The sequence below is a fragment of the Caretta caretta genome, chromosome 14 (assembly GCF_965140235.1).
Source record: "Caretta caretta isolate rCarCar2 chromosome 14, rCarCar1.hap1, whole genome shotgun sequence".
Classification (NCBI taxonomy): domain Eukaryota; kingdom Metazoa; phylum Chordata; order Testudines; family Cheloniidae; genus Caretta; species Caretta caretta.
In genome coordinates, this window is record NC_134219.1 from 3,128,847 (window position 1) to 3,147,405 (window position 18,559).

General features: G+C 56.1%; 1 protein-coding gene across 7 annotated transcripts in view; it reads left to right on the top strand.

Annotated features, from left to right (window-relative positions):
- Positions 1-200: 200 nt before the first annotated feature.
- The window catches only part of BAHCC1 (BAH domain and coiled-coil containing 1), an 89,169-nt gene continuing 70,810 nt past the window's right edge, over positions 201-18,559 (top strand). For 6 of the 7 annotated variants that reach the window (XM_075119168.1, XM_048817456.2, XM_075119169.1 and 3 more), the window contains exons 1-3: positions 201-327; positions 680-994; positions 16,921-17,220. In XM_075119168.1, coding sequence (XP_074975269.1) covers positions 17,046-17,220 — 175 coding nt within the window. In that variant the 5' untranslated portion in view covers positions 201-327; positions 680-994; positions 16,921-17,045. Of the gene's footprint in view, positions 328-679; positions 995-12,758; positions 12,962-16,920; positions 17,221-18,559 lie in introns of those variants that run through there. The other variant, XM_048817454.2, reaches the window with a different exon arrangement.

An 18,559-nucleotide genomic window follows, 5' to 3' on the forward strand; every position in this document is an offset into this window, starting at 1 on the left:
TGTAGGGATTTCCTCTCCCCTCCCCCCAGCCCGGGTGGCTTCTGCAGCTGCAGCGGGGACGTTACTTTGTCTTGATCCCCGCAGACCCGGCCGGCTGCCAGGGCGAGGGCGCGAGCTCCGGGCCGGGGGAGCCGGGGGGCATGTAGCCGGGGCGATGCGCGCCGCAGCCGCACCGTTTGCATTTGCCGAGGCGGACGAGCAGGAAGAAACGGGAGTTACCCCGGCCCGCGCCGCGCGCGAGGCAGGGCCCGGCCGGCGGCGGCTCCGCTCCTCTCCCGGGGAAGGGGGAACATGCGACTCGGCCCTAAAAAACCCAAACCCCGCCAGGTAAGTCCCGTGCCCGGCGCAGCGCCCCGCACCCCGGGCAGCCAGAGCCGGGCTGGGGCAGCGCCCCGCACCTCGCGATGCTGGGGGGGATGGGGGGGGAGTTGGCAATGAATGAAAAGCCCCGCTCAGCTTTGCAGGGGGGCCTGGGCTGCACGCGTGCCCCCCCCCCCCCCCCCCCGGCAAAGGCAGCGGCAGCGGGGGGGACAGATTCGATGTTGTCGCTTCTCTCCCATCCGTGTTCTGTGGCGTGTCCCCCGGCCCCACTGTGGGGGAGCGAGGCGCGTCCCCCGGCCGTAACTGGGGAGGCTCCAGCCCCCCGGGCGCGCTGACTGACCGGATTTACTCCACGCAGGCAGGTAGGGGACCCTGGCACCGGAGCAAAATCATAAAATAATCCCAGCCGAGCCGGCCCCAGGACGCAGCTTCCAGCTCCGCCGTGGAAAAATCCGGGATCCGGCACCAAAACCCCCCAAGAGCAGCAGTTTCCGCTTTCGGGAGAGCGAGCGGACGCATCAAAGCAGCATCCCCCAGAAATTGCCCTGCTCCGAGGCGTGTTCCACCGGCCCGCGCTGCACGCCGGCTTCGGGGTCTCCAGCGCCCCGGGCTCTGCCCTGCCCTGGATTTGGGCTTATCCCGCAGATCCGGCCCGGGAGGCGGCGACCTGGCGGTAGGTGCTTTGGGCTTGTTTGCCTTTTTCATTCTTCTTTTTTTTTTTTTTGTTCCAGTCTTTTTGCCGCATTTCCTTCTGCCCCATCCCCCCATTAATTGCTAAATGAATGGAGACTGAATTCCAGGGGGAAACTGGCCCCCTTGCCCTGGTCCACTTCTACATCCACTCCTCCTCCCCCGGTGCAGTTCAAGGAGCTTTCATGGCGACCCTAATCCCCCCCCCAAAAAAAAACCACAACAAAGGGGGTTTAAAACCAGCCCCGCTTTCTCCGCTGCCCGCTCGCGGTGTCGTTAGGGAGCGGCGTGTTGTTTACTAACTTTGTGTAGGGACCAGCGGGATAATTGCCGCCGGCCTTCGCTCTCTTCCAGCGCCGAGCCAGGCCCAGCCGACACATGGCTCTCATTTCCAACTTTTTAAAAATAAATCGCTTCTGCTTTCATAAAACCGCAACGGCTCAGCCGCCGAATGAGCCTGGTCCCAACTTAACCTTTGTCTTCAGAGCGCAGCTGGCTTCGGGGGGTTTTGAGCCCCGGAGCCTGGCCCGGAGAGTCTCTTTTGCAATTTGCAGGCTGTGTTTAAAGCAAGACTCACTGCGGACATTTTTGTTGTTGTTGAGAGACGAGAGATTTCTTCTTCTTCTTCTTCTTCTTCAAATAAAATTCCTGGCTGGGAGTTTTAATTCTTGACTGGGTTATTTTTTAATAATTATTTTCGTCTTTGTACATTTAAAATCCCAGCAAGATTGTGCGAAAATAAATCGATAGAACAAAATATATCATGTCTCCAGGTTTCCTTTGCAAATAGATTTACAGCTAACAAGGAAAACGCGAGGGAGGCACGGCTCGTGCTGCAGATTGCATTTAATGATTGCGCCCGAAAACAGGACAGGGTAAAGCGGGCAGCAAACCCCGGCTTCGTACAAACAAAAATCTGATCCGGGACCTGTAAAATCTGCAGGTTAAAAGCCCCGTAATGCAGCAATCTTTGCACGGCTATTTTTACGCTCCAAATGTGGGCTGGCTAACCAGCTGCTGTATACCCAAGGAAACCCACAGCTGTGTTTCCGTCCCAAACTGGGAAGCGAATTACAAATAAATACAATTGTCCACGTTTTTAAAACAATATAAAATTGCAGTCCAGATGGGGCTAAAATACTTATAAAAGGGAAGAAGTAAAACAGGGTTATTGTGCTTTCCTGGGCGCCCTAAAAATGCGGCCCCAACTCTCCAGTCTTTTGTTTCTGTTTTCTTTAAGGAGGCTGATCGCAGGAAGCCGCCGCTAAAAGTTTATATCGACGTCCTGCAAATTCAGAGTAGAAAGTATATTTGTGCTAGTAAAACATAGATTTATGTAACGATTTTTAATTAAAGTGATCGACTTTTCTGTTAACAAAAGAGGTAGTGAAAGCCGGAGCTGCCAGGATTAAAGCTCTGGGTTCCGCTCACGGGAAGCGACCCCGCTTTGATTCACACACCCGCCGTCTCATCCTCAAGCGGCTGTTGGTCCCTTTCGAGGGGAGTTCGGTCAGACTCGGTGTTTTGTGGCGTTTGTTTCTTCTCCGCTCTCATCTTGGGCTCGGTGAAAGTCTGTTGCAAAGGGAGAGGGAAGGAGACTCCCCCCTCCCCCCAGGCTCGTTAAGAAAACCCGCGGGCAGGCTCGGTTCTGCTTGGTTCTTGTTGTTGTTTTAAAGCCAAGAAACAAGAAATGACATTTTTTGGGGGGGGGGGTGCATTTAAAGGGGCCTAGGGGCTGGTTCAGGCCGGAGCAGGGGGCAGCCTCTGACCTAACAACCCTAACCCAGGGTTTCTGTTGCCAGTGGGTCCCAGGCTAGTCTGGGGAGCCCGACCCCCTGGCTTGCAGCCCCGTTGCGCTGTGGATGAAAAGGCCTGGAAACGTAGCTGGAGGCGGGTTCCCCTCCCCAGGCAGGCGGGGGATGCGGAGGACGAAGGCGGCCGGGGGCAGAGCGGGAACGGGCAGGGAAGATGGCCGGCGCGGCGAGGGCGGCGAGCCGGGGAAGCGTGCGCCGGCTCCCGGGGGGCGCGGGGAGCTCTCGGGGGTCCCTGGCCGGCTCGCCGGGGCCCGCGTTCTGCGCGGCAGCGGGCCGGGTTCCGCCCAGCCGGGGGCAGGGGGCTCTCCGGGGCCTGCAGCCCACAGGGCTCCGGCCTTTCCCCGCCGGGACCGCAGAGCCACCGCGGGTCGCTGCAAGTTTCACAACAAAACCGGGGGCTGCAGCGGGGCGAGGAAATCAAGCCGCCAGGCTCCGCTAGGAGCTGCAGGCCCGCAGCGCCCTGCCTGCCCCACCGCCCCGGGCTTCCGGAGGGAAGGAACCCGCCTTCCCCCATGCGAGCTTGGGGATGGGGCCTTCCCAAGCCGGCTTCCCCTTCCCCAGTGCAAAGGCAGAGCTCGCTCGGTGGGCTGGTTTCGGGGGGCTTGTGGGGCTAATTCTCTCGCCTCCCTCCCCCCGTTTTCGGGGGCTGTGACAGAAAAAAGCAAAACCAAAGCTCCCCGCTTTTCTCCAGTCGGCTCCCCGGGAAAGGCCGGTCAGTGCTAACAGCCGGGACCCACGGAGCCAGCACCCCACCAACAGGGCCGGGGAGCAGGCAGGGCTGGCGGGAGAGGCAGGCTGGCGTGCAAGAGCAAAGCCAGCAAAGCGGAGAGAGCAGCCCCGACACCAGCCACGCTCAGCTTCCCTAAAAGCATTTCTTTCTCTTGGTTGTGGTTTTAAAAAGCCATTCATAATTGATGTGCAGCCTAGTCCCCCTGCGTGGCTGCTGGGTGCAGGCCTTGTGTCTTTTAGCCACACACACACACTCTTTCTGATGCTGTGTGAGCAGATAAGGCAGGAGGGGTTTTCCAGTCCTGGCTTCCCCCCCGGCCCCCCCAATTTGGGGGGCAGCTAAAAGTCCAAAACAAAAGAGTTGAAAGAGAAAGCAAGGAGCTCTGGCCCCTTCTCCGGGCTGTAAGTCCACCATCGGATGCCTGGGTCTGGTTTGCATTGAAGGGACAGGCTGCTCATTAGCACCCACCCCTCTCGGGCTTTTCCCCAGTTTCTTTTCAATGGGGATTGTGGATGCAAGCTGCTGACTTGCTCGCTCTCTTTGCTCACAGTTGCACTGGGAGATGGAGCAGGAGGTAGCTTTTAACTCAAACACCAGGAAAACGGAGGGCTCTGGGCCCTTTTTCTTGGTGACTTTGTGCTGGACTTGGGGCGGTGGGGGCAGCTGTGAATCCCCTCCTAAGGGAAAGAACATGGTCTGTCTGGCCCAAAGAATGTGAACCCCAAAATGCAGGAGCTGGGAGCTGGATTTGCTCTGTGCTGCCAGGAACGAACACACACACACACTCACTGCCCAGAGCTGTGACACCCACACCCTGGCCTGCCCTTTACACAACAATGAAAAAGTCAAACCTCAGCCAGCCGGTTTCCCATGGGAAGCCAAAGGAAAAGCCCCGGCGCTTCAGCCCTGAACCCCGGGCCTCCTCAGCCAACCCCTGAAGCCAGCCTCCCTTTCCCAAGGCCCTGAGTTATTCCATCCTGCAGGCCCAGCATGCACACACAGACAGACACACAAGTCAAACAGCGGCCCTAATGATCACTTAAGGTTGCCTTTGCAAATCCCATTCCTATTGGTGGCGCAGAGCCGCTGTTCACGGGCCTGGCTGCCAGCTGCAGGATTCTGGCACTAATTGCGTGTTTATCAAAACATGCCCCCTTTTGACATGTCAAAACATATTTGTGCAGAACGCGGTGCGCCCCCCCCCCCCCCCCGTTCCGCGGGAGGGGCGCTGGGTGACAGGCAGGGCTGGTGTAATATGCCTGGGTGTGCAGGTAGCCAGGACTTGGGGGTCCCTGGGATGCCCTGCAAAGGGGTCTTTGGGGTGCTGTAGGGACAAGGTGCATCTGGGAGCCTGTCACTGGGATTATTTATTATCACTCTTTATCTAAAATCCAGCTTCCCCTTCTCCTTGCCATGTGCTGGGGGCTTTCTCCCCTTGGAAGAGTCTGCTTCTTATTGAACTGGGTCTGCTGGCTTTGCTGCTTTTGCCACTCTCTGTCACTTCAGCCCCTTCCTTCCCTTTAATGTGTCTCTCCTCCCCCCCCACCCAGTGCCTGGGTCTCCTGCCTTTTCATAATAATTCCCAAACTCTGGAGTGGGGGCAGAGTATTAAACTCCCTTGAATTTACCCCAGATGGGTCGCTTCATTAAGACCCTCACACAACAAACCTATGGAGGGGTGTGTTGGGGGTGTGAACACGCTAGGATATATTTAGCTGCACATTAGGACTCTGCATTATACAGGGCATTAACTAAGCATTTGGAAGTGGAAAAGCTCTTTGAGCTCCTAACCTAAAAACCTCTGCTCCGGGCTGATTGGACTCCAGGCCTTCCTCTCAAGCGGGGGGGATTCTCTCCACTCTGCCCCCCCCCAGCTATAGTAAATAAGGGCACCATTTATGATGTGTGCGGGTGTCTGTATATGTAACACTGTGTGCGACTGTACGTGTGGGTGTGTGCGCTGAAATCCTGTTTGGGTTATAAAGGCTCATTGCCCCTTAGTTGTGTTTCAGTCCTTTCCTACAATGCAACCAGCTTGTGAGGAAGCGGCCAGGCTTCTTTTGAGATTAAAAATGTATTTGGGGCTTCAGTGCAACGTCTGCCTGTTCGTCTGTCCATCCCCAGACACTTCAGTGAGGTAGATTTATTCCATTAACAAATTTGTCAGTCTCCTGTACAAAGAGGGAGGCCAGGGCTCCTGCAAGATGTGGCTAGCTCTGGGGAGGCCAGAAGGGGCAGGGCTGTATTATTGCCTTGGCTAGTGATATTTGTAGGTGAATGGCAATAACTAGCCCGAACTGGTTTCACTGGGAGGGGAAGGTCGCCTTGTCAGGATGCTCTTTGCCTTTTCCTGGCTGCTGTCCTCTCCAGGCTAAGTCTGCTGTGACCAGTGCAGCCAGGGCAGGCTTCCACCCCCCAAAATGACCTGTTTCTACCCTGGATATTTTGCGTTTTTATCACCCATTCCAAGCCCACCCCCCCACCCACCCCCGGCCCCCTCTTGACTCTTGGGTCTCAATGGGAACCCAGACACCATAAATAATGCCCCTGCACAAGGTCTTCGGGCTTGCATCTGTTGGTGTTTAGCAAAGGGGGTGGGGGAAGCCCCTGCTCCTTGTCTGGGGTCCCCAGGGCATGGGCTTGGACTGGGGAATAACCCCACGCAGCACTCCTGAGGCTAGCTCAATCTTCCTCCTGTGGGCCTGGCCAGGGGAGGGGAATGACGGGAATGACTAGACGGATGATTTGAGCCCCCCAGTTGGTTGATTTACCTGGTCCTGGCTGAGGCGCTTTTGGAAGGGGGCAGGCTAAGGCAGATGCCACCCCCCAGAGAGGAGGGGTAGAGATATTGGCTTGAGGGACAGGTGGCAACAAGGTATAGCCCTAATTTGTGGGAAGGTCTTTTCCCGGGGTGTAGTCTGCAGGGCCTTGTGTCTCCCCCTGTCTGTTCTCCGGGAGACTGGAGTGTGGCCCATCGCCTGTCCTCCCAGCTCCCAAGGATGGGGGGGCAGGGAGGGAGGCACACACCTCGAGGCTCTGGGGGGGGGCAGGTTAGTAGCTCTCTGGACAATCCCTCCCACCCCCGTGGGGTATCTGGTGCTTCTAGGGTCCAGAGACCCTCTGCCGCAGTCAGAGGGCAGCTTGCCCTGTGGCATCTCCATTGCGCAGAGTTTGCTCTGACTTCTGGACCCGGCTAGGTGAGACCCGCACAGGGGGACATGTTCTCCAGGTCCTTAGGCCAGCCCGGGTGGGGGTCAACTCCCGATCTCTCGGCTGGCTAGCGCGGGCAGTGCATGTTGTGGGGGTGGAGGGGCGAGGGACATGTAAAACTCTGGGGGCAAGGCACGATGTCAGGAAAGGGGTGGGTCGGTGCTTGTGTGGAAGACAGAGACCCCCAGCAATACGGCCTGACTCGTTCCCTCTGTGGGTTTGTGCCCCCTCCCCCCCAGTAGCCTGTTTTTGTAACAAGTAATGCAAAACAGCGCTCATTTTCAGGAGATTGGCAGCAAGTTACAGCACGTGCTGACTCCCCCCCCTCAGAAAAAAATGTAAAACTCGCGAGCCGGCTCCTGTGTTTACCGAGATCTCTGGGTTCGAGCAAATAAACACGGCTTTAATGGAGGATCTGATTTATTGGATTGTTTGCATTTTGATCGGAGCACGAGGGTTTTTTTCGGGGAGCGGGGAGGGGGGCGGGGAATTTCGCTTTTTCCAAAGCGCTGGATCTGGACGCTGGGGGAGGGACTGTTGCAAAGGCCACTGCCCCCCCTCGGGTGCCAGGAGCGCTTGGGTTTGAAGAATTAAGAGTCATTTTTTGTAGTCAAGAAATTGTTTCTAATTTGCTCTTTGACTAATGGCACTTGGAACAATGAGCCGGCCCCAAACAATTGCATTACTCAGAGGCGCCCAACGTGCAATTACCCAAATGCAGAGATTTGCATCTTGCAGCCCTATTAGGCAATTATTTAGTGTGCTGGCTTAATCTACAATATTATTTAACATACCGGGGCCCTTTTCCTTTCCAGATGGAGCGATATTCAATTGCAATATTTTAACCCATTTCCCCAGAGTGGGGAGGTTGGCGGAGGGCTGAGAATTTCCAATGATTGCATATTCATTTGGACAGGAAAGGAAGCTGCTTTGGGGTGGCCGCCCGGAGCAAAATGCCGCTCGCCAGCCACTCCGGTTGGCTTAGGAGCTAGTCCAGCGGGCGACCCGGGAGCATGGAGAGGGCTCACCGCAGAACGCACAGCTCCAAACCTCCCTCAGCCATTAAAAAGAACCGGGCTGCGGACCAGACCCTGAACAGAGAGAATCGCTGCAGAGCAAAGGGACATGTCTGACTTTCAATCTCCTTAGTGCTGCTCAAATAAACGTCCTGCCAAACCCGCAGCAGGGACCCGGGCGCCGCTCGGAGGCTAGGACCGTGCCAAAGATTTCCAATCACGGGGCGGGCAGGGGGGATGTCGACAAAGCCGGATTTTTGCAGCCCCTTCCTCTTCGGTCTTTCCCCAGCGCGGTGACGAGCAGAGATGGGGGGAGGGGGGGCTTTGGGGCGCCAGGATTCATTTGCAAATCACTGGTGAGAGGGTTGCTCAATCTAAGGCCACTCTCCCAGCAGCGTAAATATTTATTTCTGGGCGCATTATCTGCGCTCGCTCTTGTCTCAAGGAAGCTAAGATACCAGTGGTTGGTTCCTGTTCGATGGAAAACATTTGCTAGGTCTGGACAGTTGAAAAATCGTCCTTCAGGGAAGCCTTCACTTCTGCTGATAGCGGGTTGCCCGGGTGCAGATACCCTCCGCCCCGCCTCCTTCCCTTGGTGTGGAAACTACCGTGATCTAGTTCCCCCCCTTACTACCGCCAAGAAGTGAGCACTCAGAACCGGCGGGTCATTTGCCAGCAGACCCCTGCTTGGTCCACCCGTCCTGGCTGCAGCTCTTTGCTGTCACAACTGCTTGGAAGGAAATTTTTAAAAAATGATATAAATCAAAGTGCTTGTTTTAGAGGTGGGGCAAAATCTAGACGGGTTTAAAGCAAAAATCAACCCAGCGATGTTGGGAATCAGGAATAAACACTGAAGAAGGGCTCGGGAAGTTCCCCCCTGGTACATTTCACCCTTATTTTCCCCGGGCAAAGCGCGGCTGTATTTCCAGTCGGTTTTGCGCATTGTTCGTCTGGATCGTGCTCCTGGCCAAACAAAAGTGACCCCCTTTAAAAAAAAATCCCCTCCCTCATTGGTCCAATAAATAGACCAATCTTTTTAATGCTAAGAGTTTGGAGATTTTGCAACCCTCGGCCTAAGCCGGTGACAAATGCACCGCTCTGCTAGTTGCCTTTGGGTAGAAGATAGAAGGGAAGTGTCAGTCAGAAACGCTTCAGCGATCAGGGACAATCCTCTTTGCAGGACTGGCCTTCCTCAAGAGCAATCAGTCACTCTGCATTAATTACCCTTCCATCCATTCCCCACTGCAGGGCAACTGCTGCTTCTCAGAGACCTGGCACATTCATTACATGGCACCACCTGAAAGAATGGAGCAATCCATCCCTTCCCCCCTCCCTCCTTCCCCAAAAACAAAGAGTCCAGAAAGGAAAAGGACTTCAGAAGTCTGGACCTTCGAATCCCTCCCTCCTGTAGGCAGCCCCGAGAGCTTTTCAGCCCTGCTAATGTCTCCCCCTCCCTCCGCCCCATATCACATCAATGTACAAGCGACAGCAGCCAGACAGAATTTATATTTGATAATGTTCCACCCGGTTGTTTGTGTTGGTTTAAACAGCCCTTTCAGTGCCTTGCTTCTAACTCGCTCTGCTAGGAACCGCCTGGAAGACACAGGCCGGTGCTGCTAATTTAGCCGGTGCTCCAGTACCCTGAGAGCCAAATCCAGACACACACCCAGAGAGAAAGCCGAGGCGTTGGAACCAGTGTTCTCCACAGAGACTAGGGACGCGGATTTGAGGTCTCGCTTTCAAAACGAGGAGCTCCTTTAAAAAAAAAAATAGTGCAACTTGGAAAGACACAAAGCCCGCTTTCCCGTGCGGCTGGATTTCATTCAGGCGATCTCCAGCGAAAGCAAAGACGAACGCAATCTCGCCCGAGCCACAATGCAGCCGCCCCGGAGAGCGGGCTGCGGGAGGGGCAGGGAAGGGGGTGAAAGAAACAGAACTTTTGCGGAGCTGCAATGTAAGCGACGCAAGGGGACTGGGGCCGAGGCACAGGGCTGGCGAGAGCCAGCCCGCGGGAACAGCACCAGAGAGGAAGGAGCCTGTCTCCTTGACATTTCCTTAGTTCCGATCTTTTATTTCGCAGGGGTTGGAGTTTCGCACCCCTGAAACGCGGCGTGTAGGGGCCATGCTCGGGACCCACACAGCCCAGAGCGGGACATCTATCTGCCTGCTTGGCAGCTGCCTTTCCCCCTTTCACACCCTGCCCCTGGGTAGCGGCTGCTGCTTTGCGAAGAGGCCCGACAGTGTGAGCTCGCTTCCGAGCTCAGCCACCCGCCAGCCCCGCGCTCTCCGCCGCTCGGACGCGGGTTTTCTCTTTTCCTGCTGGGCTTTTCAGTCCGGTTTCTTACAGCGGTGTCAGCCACAGCAGCAGGCCGGCCCCCCAAATCTCGCTTGTATCCCCGCGGTCCCTGGGGAAAGCCGCCCCTTCGGGCCTGCGCCGCGCGGGTCGGTGTCTCCGCCCGGGCTCGGGCCCTGTGTTATCGGCCCCCTGTTACCGCTGAACCGCTACGCACCCGCCCGAGCCCCTGTGTGGAGCTCCGGCGCGTTGTGTAGCCCGGGAAAGTCCGCCGGATCCCGCCGGGCTCTGGCCCCGGCTTTGCGCTGGGAAGGATCGGCCTTTCTGCGGGGTTTCTGGGCGCTCCGGTCTGCTCTCTCCCGCAGCCGGTCTGCGCGCTCGGTCTTGCTCCTAATTCAATTTGCTCCTTCGCCTAATGAATAGCTCCCTGGTAATCGAATCTCTCGTACGAGTTATTCTGATTTATTCGGCGTTTGCAATCAATTACAGCCTTGTGTTTTTAAAAAATAATTTTAATCGCCCTTCTAGGGAATCGCTGCGGCCATTCACCACCCCACCCCCGGACTGCTAGCGGTGACATTGGCTGGTTTCTGCCCGGTTTATCCCCAGCACGCTCCCCCCCCCCCCCCGCCGGATCCTACGGCTGGGAAGATCCCAACCCAGCGCTCTGGCAGGGAAACAAATGGACGCGCCTGATCTCGTTAGACCCCGCGACTGATAATTGGGCTGAAAGGTCTGGGAGAGCTGGGTGCCTGCATTGGAAATGGGGGGGGTCCCCTACACGGATACCCCCCCCCCCCAGCTGCCCAGGCTCGCAGAAAGCCAACTCGCTCTGAACATCGCGATTGGCATCGATAGTTCCGCCCCGCCCTCCCCCTGCTCAGCCGCAGCAGGACCGGTCCCCTCGGACCTCCCCCCCCCACCTCTTACCAAGTTACAGCGCGGAGCTGCCGGGGCCACGCACCCCGCCGCGCTCCGCTTCCCGGGGCTCGCGGCCGCTCCCCGCACCCAGCCCGGCCCCGCACGCTGCAAACTTTCCGGGTGCACCGGCGGATTTTCTCCCCCCCTCCCCCCTTATCCTCCTGCTTGCCGCCCCCCCCGCAAGGGGAGGGGGCTGCCCCCCCCGTGCACCAAACCTGCATTGTTTTGGGAACCACTAACAGTGGCTCAGTCCGTGGCCCCTTTCTCTCTCCCTTTGATCCTCTCACTCTTTGCTCTTCTTGGCTCCTGGGCCAGTGGGGTCTGCCTCGGGGCCTCCTGGAAACAGCCCCCATCTTATCTCCTTTCATCAAGCGGCCCCGGGCCGCCTTGAAACCGCGGGGCCAGTAATTGCTTTTTTCAGGCAGCCCAGTGCGGACTGGCTAACAGCCAATCAGCGCCTTGTTTACACTGGGTGATTGACAGCGGGCTGGCAGGCTGCCAACCAATCGCCGCCATCCCGTGGAGGGAGGGGGAGAAACTTGAAATCGGTGGGGTTAACCCCTGCATTGCCAAAGGGCAATCGAGCAAGGGAGAATCTGCATTTCCGTGTGTCTTGCTAGCTCTTCAAATCTGTTTCTCACGGGGCTGGGGGGAGGGAATGGGAGCTACAGGTGGGGGCTGTGACCCCCCCCGCTGTAAATAAATCGCAGTGCGCTGGGTGTAGCGCAAATCCCCAGAATGGTCGCAACCGCAGTGTCTGTTCTGGTGTCTGCCTTCGCTCCGGTTCGTTCTCTGCGAACCGACCCAAGGACTTTACAAACAACGCGTGGCTTTCCCAGGAACCGTCCAAGGGCGCGACATGCTCCCTGTGAACGCCGGTGGGGGGGTGGGGGGGATGGGTCTAGCTGACGGGAGTGTGATCCTCCCTCTTGCCCAGGACGGGCAGGGTTTAATTTTGCTGGTTACCTCTCTCGGGGAAGAGGGCGAAAGAGAATGCATGGGAGCGAATACAAGTCTCCGGCTTCTCGAGAAAAAAAGCACCCACAGAGCCTGTCCTGAGACCGGGCATGATGCAGGTGACCGGGAAGAGAGTTTGCAGGTCGCTGTCCCCGTTCTGCAGCCCCTGCTCTTTCTAAAGCCGTTCCCGTATTCTCCAGCCGGCCTCCAAACCAGGACAGGAGCCCTAGCGTGCCAGGGGCCCATTAGAAGACTGCAGCACGTCTGTGTGAAAAGGGATGCTCGGTTTGGTGCAACGCCCACGTACCCAGCCCAGTCCACAACCCCACGTATCAGACTGCGCAATAGCTCCATGCAGTGGTTGCTACCAGAGCTTCCAGCTAGGCCCAGTCCAGCAAAGCAAAAAATAAAACGCTCTCTGCCCAGCTGCTCGGAGCGTGCGTGGGCTGGAGCGACTCCCTGGAAGAACTCATTGCAGCCCCCCCTTCCCACCACCCCCCAAACACCGACCCCCCCCCCCCCCCCGCCGCTGCCTTCGCTGTACATCCCCATTCACAAGCAAGCGGGGACGGCAGCTGCGCAAGAGGAGCTGCGCAGCTGCAAGGCTTGAATTAGGCGCCATTGGGCTGAGTAGTAGCCCTGCTGCTCTCTGATTGGCAGCTCGCTGGCCCCGCGCCAGCCTATTGGGAGGCCTGTTTACGCAGGGAGAGTGGCACGAGTTTATTACCGTGGCGGGCCAGACGTCCAATCAGCGACCGTGCTCACCCTGGGTGAGTGGCACGAGCTTATTAGTATGCAGGGAGAGTTGCTTGCAGGACTGAGCTGCGGGCTGGGGAGCTGCTGAGGCTGGAAGGAACCCACTGTAGGGTCCTTTCCCTTCTGCAAGAGCAGCCAGTGCATTTACAGTGCAACAGTCAGCACAGTGCAAATACCAATAGGAATACAATGCAAAGTCCCATTTACTGATTTAATTGTATTGCATTCACTGTGTGCAAGGAACATATCTCCAGTAAGTAACTGCAATTCTATTTTTGTTTGCTTTTTAAAAAAATGCTTTTTTTTTTTTAGAATTAAAATAAAATCCAGGATTGTAAATTTTATTATTATTTTTTGCATAGTGAGAACTTTTGATGGTTGAAAATACCATGTTGCTATTCTTTTTCTTTTGAGAACATTCTGTAGTTCTGTTTAATGTTACATCTGTAAAAAAAAAAATTTTAGTAGCAGTGTTTTGCTTGGAACTGTTTATAACACATATCAATTGAAAATAATAATAAGACTAAAAAGGACATGTTGGAATACGCTACACTTAGCACCTCCAATGAAAAGAAATGCTACAGGGCATTTTTAATGGTTACAGTAAATTGCTTTCTCTACCCCTGGAAATTTGTACCTAGTGCCGGGTAGCACCAACAAAAATACAATTGTTTGCAAATTTTCTAATGCAATCCTAAGGTTTTTTAAATGCAGCTATGAATGGTGCTTTGCAAGGAAAAACAAACAGAGCCATTGTAGCACTTTAAAAAAGGCAATGGACGCAAATTTGCAGCCTTTCTGTTTTTTTAAAAAATAAATACGTGGTTGCAGGAGAGATTTAGCTTTGCATCGAGCGCCGAGGAGTGCTTTCTTTCTCCCTCAGCGCATTTGCTAAATTTGAGTAGAGGACAAATCTGAATTTAAAAAAAAAATCCAAAGGAAAAAAACCAACCCAAAACAAAATTCGGTTTGGGGGAAGGTGCAAGTTGAGGCTGTTGGTTTTTTTTATGGTCACACGGACTTTGCTTGTTAATAGATTTTAAAGGAAGATTGAGTTGGAGATACTGGGGAGAAAATCCGGCTTTTTTTAAACCTTCGGGCTCGGTAGGTTTTGTTGTTGGTCGCAGGGAGGCCAGCTCGTTGCAAATCTGTCTGCGTTTGCTGGCCGTGGCGGTCGTTGTGTGTCTCCTCTCTGCCCGGGTCCGAGGGTGTTCCCTCTAATCGGGAAGCTGCTTTTTGTTTGTTTAATTTTCATTTGGAAACGCGAGCGGGGGAGGTTTTTGTTAGACAAATGCACAATCTCGGGGTGCAGGGCTCGAGGCTGCGCCTCTTCTCCGAGGAGCTGCGACTGGTGGCGCTTTTTCCCTCTCGGTGCAAAAAGGGGGTTTGTAAAACCCAGCTAGAAAGCAGGAGAAAGCCTCGGGGTGGGGAGGAACCCAGCCGGCCCCAACCCGGGCTCTCGCCGGGCTTGCTGCGAGGCCGATCCCGGCAGCTCCCCAGCGGCCCGCTCTCCCCGCGGCTGCCGGCGGAGAGCTCTCGCGGCCGGGCTGGGGCAGGCGCTTGCCCCGCGAGCCGCCCCTAGCCTCTCCGGACGCAAAGCGGCGAGCGGAGGGGAGGAGGCCGGGGAGCCGAGCCCGCTGCCTTGGCGCGGGGCGGGAGGGCGGCAGCCCCGGCGCCGCACGGCTCCGGCGCCGAGGCGAGCAGGGCTGGGCCGGACCAAACCTCCCCGCCAAGGCCCAGCAGAAGCGGGGGTCCGTGGAAGCCCGACTGGGCCGGGGGGTCGGACTCGGGGCCGTTTGCGGTGGAATATTGGTTCCCACCTTCTCCCCGCGATGTATTTTTAACCGCTTCCCGCTCCGTGTTTTTCCTTCCTCGCATTGTTCCAGCCGCGGCTGACTCGGAGCAGCCCCGGCCCGCCTGCCCTTGGCTGCCGGGAGATGGTCGGAAGGAGAGATTTTGGGGGGTGGGGGAGGGGATTTGATGAATGGGGTTTGGAGATTGGGGCATGTTTGGAAGCGGGGCGGGGGGGGGTTACCGAACCCCCGCCGGTCTCAGGCAGAAGAACAGCGGCTGGGAACATAGGTGTGTAACACCTCGGCCCCCAGCCCTTCTCCGCTGCCTGCTCCACCCGGGCCTGCAAACAGGACACGATCCTGACAAATAAGAGTAATAATTCCATCGTGCAAACAAAGCCGTAAGCGGACTGCGGGGCGGGGTGTCCAGCCCCCCTTCCTGTAACTGATCCCGGGACATTTTCCTGCTCACCCAGGCCCTGGCCAGATTGCTGTCCTTTTATTCATTTTAAAAATATCTGAACCCGAGATGAATCAGAGAGTGGGAATCTTTCCCTCCGCAAAACAAGCTTTCCCGTCCGCGTTGCTATGTGAAACCATTCACCCCGCCAGGCTGCTGAAACTGCGAACTGAGCTTTGTCTTGCAGGCTGCAATTTTTCCCCCTGTGAATTTCATATCTATATATTGCTTTGAAGTGGGTGTTTTCCTGTATTCTCACCCAGACCCATTTCCGCTGCTTTTTAGGTGATTTCGCCTGACTGCTGAGAAAAAAACCCTTTCCGTAAGATTCTTGCAAAGCGAAGGATCCTTCCAATAATTCCCTGTAATTGCAAAGTAGGAAATATTCGCTAGGCTAAAAGAGAGAGATTATGATCTCAATAGGGGGAGAAAAAAACCCACCCCCCCTTTGTATTAAGTTGTAAGCCAAAGAGAGCTCATTGTGTTAGTTCGAATTTATTTACAATGCAAAAGCTCCCCATCTAAATATATACATAAAATACTTATCAGCTGTGCAAATATGTATTCACTTAATACATTGTGTTTTCGGTTATAGATTAAATCAAACACAAAAGTAGTCTGCAAATAAGACACTGTAGGGCTGGAAGCATTAAATATAGCAATTGAAAAGGGTATTCGCTAAATGAAAAACATCTTAATTGCTTTGTTGTTATGATCCGGGTTAAAATAATATCCTTTCTCCCCCCTGGAATGTTAACAATTAAGGGTAGTGAATCTATTATTCTCCTTTGGTTGGAGGTGAGATGAAACGTTAAAACAATACAGATTGAAGGAGAAGACTGGGCAAAAACGAGTGTCTGGGAGCCCTGGACTGGGGCGGGGGGCTGGGATTTGAACGGCGAGGAATGGTGTGGCAGGAGCAGAACCCACTGCTGGCTTCTCTCGGGTCCCGGGTGTGCCGGCGCTTTGTTTGTATTTATTTATACACGCAGGCAAAATGCTGGGAGTAGGGAGCTCGTGAAATTCGTAGATGCTACCTGACCGTTCGCTTTTTTCCCACATTTATGAAGCAAGACCCCCCGCCCTCCTCCTCCTCCTTTTGGCCTAATGTTACAGGCGCTGGGCCCGAGCCAAACAGCCTTGTGTGCAAACGGAGTGAATGCCCAGGAAGCACCTTACATAACTGTTTGGTCTGGGAACAGTGTATAGAAGAATTTAAAGCCCCGGCCTTGCCCACCGAAGGCAGGGTTTGCCACCGCGGTGGCCGGAGGGTGAGATTTATTTCGGGGCCAGCGGCACGAATTCTGCCCCGTCCTCTCTCTCCCAGGCCGGGCGCTGGGGTCTGCTCCTTGCACGGGCTGTCCCGGGGAGCCATCGGAGCCCATCGTGCGACTTCTCTCTCCCCCCGAGGGCGGAGGGTGGGGGAAGCAGGCCCGGCTCCTGCGGCAGAGAACTGACCCCGCCGCGGCCCAGCGCGACCTGCCCGAAGGCAGAGTTGGGGGGAAGTGTCCCCTGCGCCCGCGGGGCGGCTCCGCGCAGGGCTGGCCCGGGCGGTCGGCGGCTCGGAGAAATACATTCTTCGAGGAAGGGGGAGAGATTTTATTTATTTTATTTTATTTTTCAGCCCAGCCCCGTCAAAAGGCCTGACCCAGGCGGCCCGGGGCCCATAGATCCGGGGGGATTTTCAGGTCCGGGGGCAGGTTTTTGTCTCCCCCTCGCAGATGCAATTCACGTTTTGGGTAAAATGTTCCTCTGCCTTGGGGTGGGGGGCTGGTCTCCTCAAGGTGCCAGTTAAAAGGGGGGGGGGGGGCGCTGCGCGGGTTCTGTATTTTTAAAACCCTCTCGTGCCCCCGTCAACGCCGCGGCTCGGTGATCAGCCCGGAGCCGGGGCCGGGGATTTCTCCCGTCCCCCAGCTGGGCTGCAGCCGGTTTCACGCTCTGTCTCTCTCCCCTCCGCAGAGGATGAGCCGGGACGCCAGGAGCAGAAGCGGGGCCCGAGCCCGCCGGAGCCCTGAAGGACGAGCGCTGCCCCGCTGAGACGCCGCCGCCGCTCGCCCGCCGGGGTGCGTGCAGCGGGCCCCGGCATGGAGGGCCGCGAGTTCGCGCCCCCGCCTCACCTCCTCGCCGAGCGCGGCAGCGTGGGCCACCGCAGCAGCGCCGGCCGCCTGGCCGCGTCCGGCCACAGCCCCGTGCAGCACCCGGGCCACTTCCAGCCGGGCAAGTTCTTCCCCGCGCCCATCTCCATGGCGGCGCACACAGGTCAGTGGGGTCCCCGCCCGTCCCCCGCAGCCAGCCGCGGGTCCCCGGGCTGCGCGGCGGCCAGGCCGGCGGGAGGGAGCGCGCAGCTCCGCGGGGGGCTGCCCCGCTCGGTCCCCCGGGCCGCTTCCGTGCGGGGCGCTAGCGGTCTGTGTCCCCGGGCGGGAGCTGTTCTGTGCAGCCGCTGGGCTGGAGGCGAGAGGCGGCGAAAGGAAAACAACCCCGCCGAAAAGCCCTCGCTGCCCTAAGAGCCCGGAGAACCTCGGGGGGACGACAAGGAGGCGTTCGGGGGGCTGAGCAAAAGGGCTGCTCCGTGCCAGGACGCGGGGAGCAGCGAGGGGCTGGCTGGGGCCTTGCCGATTGGGGCAGTGGCGTGTGCCGGGCTGTGTTAATAGGGCTGGTGGTGTAGGACTAGAAAATCCTGTTTCTATATAAAGCCCTGAAGTGTCAGGGTGCGAATGGGTTTGCAGGGCCATGCAATAGCTTTAACAAGTGCCTCCGGTATCCTGCTAAAGGCATACAAAGTGTGGCAAGAAAAATAGACCCAGTGAGATGCAATAGGGTCTTTGGAGATCATCCGCAGTGGCCGTTTAATCAACTAATGCTTCAGAGCAGCCTGCAACCAGAGAGGGGTGAGGGGAAATCTACCAGGTACCTACTAGCTACATGCTTAATATTAAACAAAACACAATAAAAAACTATCAGCGGGTCAATTATATGCATGAGCAGCTCGGGGTTTCTGGGGAGGTAAGGTGTGTATTCATTGTCTTCAGTACTGATGTATATCCAAAGGGCCGGGGTCAATCCCCACTATAGTGCTGTTCTCAGGCCTCACTCAGTGGGAAACTGGCCTGAGAGAGGAGTAAGGGAAAATGGAACTGAGGCTTCAGGATTTGGCCCTCACATTTTGCCTTTGCTCTGAGTATTGTGGGCTCCTCAGGTTTCCAAAGGGTTGATCCGCCGTGGACTGGATTTTAAAGGGAGCTTCTGCTGTGTGCGAAATGAAAGATTGGAGTTAGAAATCTTATTTCCTCCATATTCCCTCTGCAAATGTATTTGCAAGTGGGAATGGTGGAATTCTTGTGTGCTACTCTCAGCTGCCTCCCTATTAACCCGCAAGTGAATATATTTTTGTCCTCAAAGTTTTTCTGCACAGACTGCTGGATTTGAAATCTGTTAGCTGGTTTATAATGTCAAGAAAGAAGGGCTGTGGGAAGCTGTGTGTGCACGGTGTATATGTATGAGATACATTTAAGGATGGATGGATGCAGTGCTACTCTTGCACAAGCATATAGCTAGCTCGGTTTGTTTACAGTTTGCTTTAAACATCAGAGTAAATGTT